Genomic DNA, 7,634 nt, shown 5'->3' with positions numbered 1-7,634 from the left:
GCTTCCTCAGTTCTTCACTAGGTTTACCTCTTTTTGGGGGAGGGTTTTTCCCACGTGGTTTTCTCTCTTTCCCCATTTACAGAGGTTGCATTTTCTTGCATTGTTCATGGGTACCTAAAATGGCCTCGTTGCCAGGACCCATTCTGCATTCATCTTAGTTTTGTGACCTTAAGGCATTTCCCTAAGTTGTAGTTAAGGGGGGGGGGTGTTAGAGTAAATAATTAATAATTAATAATTTATTCTATTTACTTAAGCTTACTTACGTAAATGCATTTATTTAATATTTTGTATTTAATGCATGTAGTGGTTAGTTGTTGACAACACGGGAGTTTGTTCCCTTCTAGCATGTTCCACCTTTTGTGGATATGTGCTGAGTTGTCATCCTTATCTTCTACCACCTTCCAGCTTGTTCTACAAGCTTCCTTGAGCTCTTTATAAGCGGGCTCTCTCTCATTGTAAAATATCACATCACATTACTTCTCATTGTAAATACATTTTCATTGTGTTTGCATACTTGTGGTCTCTCATGTCTGTTTAACATTTTTCCCTAGCTCCATGCTCTTCCTCTTCTTGGCTTCTCTTTGACAGGTTCTCGCATGCAGGTGATCTTGGGCGTCTTCGGAGTTGGCTTTCCTCAACTCTAACATCCAATTCTTCATCAATATTTAATGCCATCCTTAACTCCATTATAGAAATGTCTCCAATTGACTATATATAACAAGATGTTTCTTCAATTGGACAAAAATATCCCCTTGTAATATTGAAGACAAACCTCACAAACATATGGAACATGAATTGACTATGCTCTTAAAAGCCATTACTGAGCGAGCAAGGTAATTCATTCATACAATACTTTTTTCATTAACTTTATACAACTGGTATACATTACACTACTTTATATATCAATCAAAGGGGAAAGTGTGAATCATGTCAATGCGCATGATTAATTGTCACTAATAAATGTCTACTTCTTAGTCCACCATTGTTAAAAATAGGCATTTTGGGGTTGCGTACGTATATGCTTTCAGTCATGGGCTTCCTAAATGCCCAACACTTATTTTCTATTCCACAAAATGCAAAAGGAGAAAATATGTTCGAAGGTTTTTTTAATAGAGATGTATAGGAAATGATAGCTATTAAAGTAACTTTGTGTATCTATTGCTCTTAATCTGTATGCCAGAATTTGACAATTTTTCGGTGAGCTTCTGTATGTAAGTGAAGAGCTTAAAGCTAATCTTTCGACTTTTCCACATTTATGAGTTCTCTATAGAATTAAAAGTGTCATTTTAAAGCATTTGTCCAATTCAGGCCACTAAGATTCCTTAATAGTTGTTATTTTTGGACAAATAGACCAATCAACAATCAAGAAAACTTAAATATGAAAAAAAGTGAACGGCTATTGGTGTTCATGGTGATTTGTTTTGGCATCTTTGTGTGGAGATACCAGAAGTTTTTTTGGGCGATAATTAGAGGGGAAAGGTGATGATTAATGTGGCAACATTGTGTACATGTGCTGCAACTAGGTTGTTTTGCCTAATTAGGGATAGGATGTCGAATGTATATAATTGTATTTGTTGAGCTTATTAAATTTTTATTAGGAAGTGGGATACATGATGATTATGTTAATTATTTGTAGATATTATATATTAAGAAGAAAGTTAATCTTGAAAAAAATTAAGTCAATTTTAATTATTTAAAACTTTTAATTAAGAAATCAAATTTTAGTACATGATGTTTAAGTCTTCATAATATTTATGTTGTCTTTTGATGTATGAAGTTAATTGTAATATCATAATTTTTTTTAAAAAAATTGGGATAATATACGATATCAATATGTATGATACGATTAAACAAGCAATGTGTGTGCATAATATTTGTGTTTATAGATGACATCTAACTTTAGATTGATTGGTTTTCATTGAAAATATAAAAATTTATATAGGAATGTAGTACAAAATCATTGATATTTTAGCAGTTTAATTTGAAAACCTTCACCTTGAAATGCAAATAAAAATTTATATAAAGATAAGAAAAATCCTCGTGCTTCTAGAATATAGATATTTATAGATGATACTACATAATAGTGCTTGTATCAAGTAATGAAATTCTTAGCTATTTAAGGAGGATATTTTTCTATTAAGTGTTCAAAATTTCTCTAAGATTTTCACACAATATTTATGTTGTTTCAAACATTAGATGCAAGCTTATACATGAAGACTTAAAAAAACTTTCTTTATAAAGAAGAAAATCAACTATTTGTAAAAATATTTTAATTGAAGAGAAAATGATTTCACATTTGATTTTACTAGGTGTTTTATAAATATCCAAATTCTTATTGTAAATTAAGAAGAGCAAATGCAAAGAACAACTAATGTGGATGTCTTTAGAAACTTAATATTAGATGTTCTAATGATAAACATCAGTAGTAGACAATTACTAAACATGGAGGCTTTATAAATGATGTAAACATGAATGACTTCAAACTTGACTTCAAATAGAAATATCCTCAAAAAGTGACTATGTAATTAATTACCTTTTTAAATTATAGTTATACAAAGAATTCAAAGATTTGAGGAAAAAAAGAAATATGAAGAACAACACTTCTATAAAACTTTGAGAGATGGGACATAATTGTGAATTATTTGGCATTTTCACCTGTTCCATAATCCAATTTGATAATTGTTGATAGTGTAAATGATCCAATTGCAATATCTTATAAATATACATCAATACAAAGATTTTCAAAATTTTAAATCATCAAGTAACTTGACCAAGTAAAATAGACAAAAAAATGAATGTATACAAATCTAGTTATTGAAATAGTTAAAATCAAAATAACAATAAAAAAATGAATAACAAAAATTGTTAGATTAGCTTTGAGTGAAATACTGATGTATAGAAAGACTGAACCATAATATGTGCACCCATAATAAATTTTACATTAAATTTATAAAATGGGCGTTTTGCATATATAAGAAACACAAACAAATTAGGTGTCAAGATAGTAGGGTCATCATGCCATGTTATGTATTAATTCTAATAAGATGGCGAATATAACTTTTAGTTGATTAATTATACAATTCAACATCACTTTCAATTTATTTTAAATTTTCAGCTATTTCCCCCTCTTTCACTCTCTTTATCTCCCTTATGTCTTCTTTGTCTCTCATTCTCTCTCTTTACTTTCCTTTCTCTTCTCCAACTCTTTATTGTTTTCTTTTCTATCTCTCTTCCTACTCATATATCTAACTTGTATCTCTCTTCCTCACACTATCAATGTCCCTCTTTATCTAACTCACTAGTTTCTCTATCTCTTTTTCACTTCTTGTTTATTTCCTTTCCCTACCCATACACTTGTTTCATGTATAGATTGTTTGCATGAGATAACCACCCAAAAGTTTCTCTCTCTACTCGCGCCATCAATCACTCTCCCTTGTTATTACTATTAAATATATAAATATAACTAATAATATATCATAATAATAAAAATTATGTTATTTAATTAAATATATAATAGATTTGATAAATATTTAATTAATTATAATAATTAGTATATATAAATATTATTAAGCTTATAAATTTTATACAACCTTTTTTTGAAATTTTCTATGAATGCAATTATTGTAACTTTTAAGAGATAAAGTTAATTTAAATTTATTTACTTTATATATTATAATATATAAATACAATTTAATTGATCAAATACAAAAAAGAAGAAGAAGATTTGAAATTGCAAATACTTATCAATTTGTACATACAATAATAAAAATGTTTGCTATTAATTGTAAATACTTTATATATTCTAAAAGATAAATATAATATAAAAATAAATTAATAATAATTCATTATAACTAATAAATTATATTTTCAAATTTTATTAGTAAATATGTGATCGTTATTAATGTTATATGTATTGTGGGTTAGATAAAGTATGATATTATTATTATTATTTTGTTGTTGAGTTTAATTATTTTTAAAGAATTATATTTTTCTTTTTAGACTATTGTATATTTGAGTTTGAACCATCATGTTCAAAGTTGTTGAAATCGAAATCTGAAGTAGGAAGAGCCTATGTAGTTGCTTCGAACTCTTCATCTCACCTTTTATGTATTCATTCTTGTTGGTTGTTAATGCTCATTGTTTAGTTCTAATTTTAGATGCGATGTAATATCCTTTTATATCTTGTTGAATTTTTTTTACTGATATTCAATTTTGTAATATATTTGAACTCTATTCAATAAAATAACTTACTAGAATTGTTAGCACTATTGTTATTAACTTCATGTTCTAAACCCTCATAAAATTGGATGCAACTATCCTCTTGATAGATTGTACCATATATACAATAAATTGCAACATACATACATGCATACATAAAATGGACATAATGGATTTCAATATGGATGGTACATGGGTGACCATGGAAGCATTCTAGCAGACAAGATGTAGAGTAGAATTTTGACAGAGTTTTGTTCGAAATATATTATAAAAGAAGTATACCTCTAACAATGAGTTTTTACTAAAGTTTATACTATTTTAAATTAAAAAAAGTGTAACACACTATAGACAATTTGTATGAAGCTTAACTAATAATGACAACATTGATGTACTCATAGCTTATGTACTATTATACTTATGAATTAAGAATATTTATATTAACCTAAGATTTTTTATTGTATTTAATAACATAATCTCATTGTACCTAAAACAAAAATTGACTATTGAGTCTTGTGCTCACATCAAGTAGAAAATTCCTTGTTAGTGACATGCACCTGATCCAAACTATACTCAAAGCTTCTTCCTGATTTTGTTCAATTTAAAAACCTATATTTCAAATTTCAATTAATTAATATTCATAGTCAAAGCCAAAAGGACTGATATTCCGAGTCAAAAGTGTATCCCATACGTTTGGCCCACAGAAACTTGGTGAGCAACTTCCCAGTTTCCACATATTAGAACAGTGAGTTTCGTTGAAGCTGCACTTGTCAACTTCGTACTTTTCTTTTCAGTTGCAATTTCAATGTCATCTTCCTACTCTGCCTTTACGAGATTTCCAGGAAAGTAACAAACGTTTCTTCTCCTATTTAATCCTATCAAAACCCAATCCATATTATCCATCTACCACTCTCTCTCTCTCACTTGTAATTCCTTTTGCTCTTTGAAGCACAATGAGCAGAGCAACCAATGTTTGTGCTGCAACTCCCTCACAGGAGGATAACACTATAACCAAATCTCCCACAAGACTTTTGAAGCACTTCCTTAAATCCTTTTCTAAAAACACCCTGAAATTGGCCTCTAATCTGTCCCCTCGCAGCTGTTTTTCTCATGATTCTACTCTTTCTAATTTCCACTCTCCGCCGCCACAATCATCTTGTGGAGCGCAAGAAAGAATGGTGGAGGAGTTGTGTGAGGTGTTTAAATGCATGGATGCAGATGGAGATGGGAAAATAAGTTGGGTTGATCTCCACACTGCTCTGAATTGCGTGGTGGGTGAAGAGGAGGTGGGCGAGAATGAAGTGAGAGAGATGATAAAAGAGTTGGATAGTGAGGGAGATGGGTGTTACATTGATTTGGATGGGTTTCTACGCCTCAACTGTGAAGAGAGAGGGGAGGAGGAAGTGGAGAGAGAAATGGCGGCGGCATTCAAAATGTTTCAGGGAAGTTCAGACGTAGGAATTACTCCAGCGGGACTGCAACGTATGATGTGTCGTCTTGGCGTGGAAAGTTGTGTGAGTCTGGATAAGTGTAGTTTCATTATTTCTCAAGTTGATTTGGACGGCGATGGAGTTGTCAGTTTCACTGAATTCAAGCACATGATGAGTACCAGTGCCGTTCACTAATTATTTTTCTTTTGGCCACTGGGAAAACGGGTTATGAAGGTATGTGTACTTGTTTCTTGAATCACATCTGTACATATGCATTAAATTGGCCGGAAATATGATCTCTTTTCGTTTTCGCATTTTGGGTTCAGATTAAAACTAGATCTAACGATCAAAGGCCTGTGTTTGGATTCTGATCAATTCAATCCTGCTCAATTTCAAAGCAAGGTTGGTGTGTAAAGCTACTCCGTGTCCTCTATGGAATGACGGTTTCAATTGAATCTTTAGTGGAGAGTGGAGATTAATGATTTTTGGGGTATATCAGAGCCATCATTGCATTTTGCGAAACTGGGAAAATATGGTTTGGCTTTTATTTCATTCAAATGGGAGATCCACCGGTCATTATTGGGTGAGTACATATTTTCGGGTTGTTTGTGAATGGTACAATTGCTATGGATATAGCCACCCAATATCAAGTTTTTCAATGAAAGGATAAGAGAGACCCAACATTTGAGAATGATATCATCTAAAGAATGCAAATAGACACAATATAATTGTTTGAGATTACAAATTGTATGTATAGTCAAAGGAAGTCAGATATATGGTAGCATAAAAGTATTGAGTTTAAATATCACATGTTAAGAGTTGATTTTTAAATTAAGAGTACTAAATAGTCAAAATTGATTTACTTTTTCTGAACTTTAATTTTGCTTAATGTATGATGTTTAAGAATAGTTGTATGAAACATGTCATTATAAAAATAAAAATAAAGTTGTACCTTAAAAAATTTCTAAGTGTAAGTATACTTAAATAACTAAATGTGAAAGGGACTTCAAATCGAAACCACCTAGATTATGTACCATATTTGTACCAACAGCCCCCTTTAAATTTATATTATGGAAGATGAGAAAAGAAGGATGGTTCCTAACAACAAGGTATTATAGGTTACCCATCTAAATATTATAGGGTACCCATCTAAATATAATACACAGTAGTACATTTGGAGAAATTCTCATTAAGAGATAAGATCCCATTGACCCCAATAATGATAACACCATAGGAATGGAGAAATTCTCTTCCAAAATATAAAGAAGAGAGATTGTGATTACTTTATCAAGTAGCATTTTGTAATAAAGATAGTTTCTCATATTTTGGTTGGATGATGAGCATAGTCCATGAATATCATTTAATTGTGTTTTACTTCTATTCCAAAGGATCGAGACATATTGTTGGGTGACTTTAAGATTAAATTTTTTGGGTCTATTATCTTTGCCACGTTATGGAAGGAATGATCTCATATAAGGTGTTTTCTTCCAATTGGAGGTGTTATGGGATCATTTGCCTCTTATGCAATGGTTGATAGATCTATCTAGTTGGTATTCTACTTGAACAATAAACCATTGGCACTGACTCAAAGTTTCTCTCTTAAAAGTTTGAATAATAATGACATTTCCCTGATCAAGGGCATGTTTGTTGATAACCGGTTGGGATCTTGTGAGGAGATTAGTGCTAAGTTGGAATAGTATTCAACAATCTTTTTTGAAATATTCCTTTGGTGTTATTGTTAATAATTATTTTAATATTGAAATAATTTTCACAATTATTTTAATGAGACGTTAATTTAGTTACATAGATTAACAATACATAATTCCATAAATTAACCATTAGAAGATATTTGATCAATTACATAAATTTATGTAATATTTGTTGGAAATGATTGAAAAAATCAAGAATGAAGAATGGAACTGGTAAAGAATGTTTTCAATGATTGTTTTTTCATTGATGTCAAACTTGCTACTTGCAGGAATGACAATT

At 30.5% G+C, this 7,634-nt stretch overlaps 1 protein-coding gene across 2 annotated transcripts; it reads left to right on the top strand.

Annotated features, from left to right (window-relative positions):
• Positions 1-5,120: 5,120 nt before the first annotated feature.
• LOC149563812 (putative calcium-binding protein CML19) lies at positions 5,121-6,448 on the top strand. 2 transcript variants are annotated; one of them, XM_089824078.1, is made up of 2 exons: positions 5,121-5,879; positions 6,044-6,448. In XM_089824078.1, exon 1 carries the CDS (start codon positions 5,169-5,171, stop codon positions 5,838-5,840), a length of 672 nt encoding a protein of 223 aa, XP_089680204.1. In that variant the 5' UTR covers positions 5,121-5,168; the 3' UTR covers positions 5,841-5,879; positions 6,044-6,448. The 2 variants fall into 2 exon arrangements, with proteins under 2 accessions (XP_089680204.1, XP_089680203.1); XM_089824077.1 differs by having other exon boundaries at positions 5,972-6,448.
• Positions 6,449-7,634: the final 1,186 nt, after the last annotated feature.

This window comes from Cupressus sempervirens, chromosome 4 (genome assembly GCF_028749045.1).
Source record: "Cupressus sempervirens isolate cs-2001-9-10 chromosome 4, ASM2874904v1, whole genome shotgun sequence".
Taxonomy (NCBI): domain Eukaryota; kingdom Viridiplantae; phylum Streptophyta; class Pinopsida; order Cupressales; family Cupressaceae; genus Cupressus; species Cupressus sempervirens.
This window is presented reverse-complemented; position numbering and strand designations above follow the sequence as displayed.

What these genes read in the sequence shown, in the direction of transcription:
- LOC149563812 (XM_089824078.1), top strand. Translation starts at nt 5,169, where the DNA reads ATGAGCAGAGCAACCAATGTTTGTGCTGCAACTCCCTCACAGGAGGAT.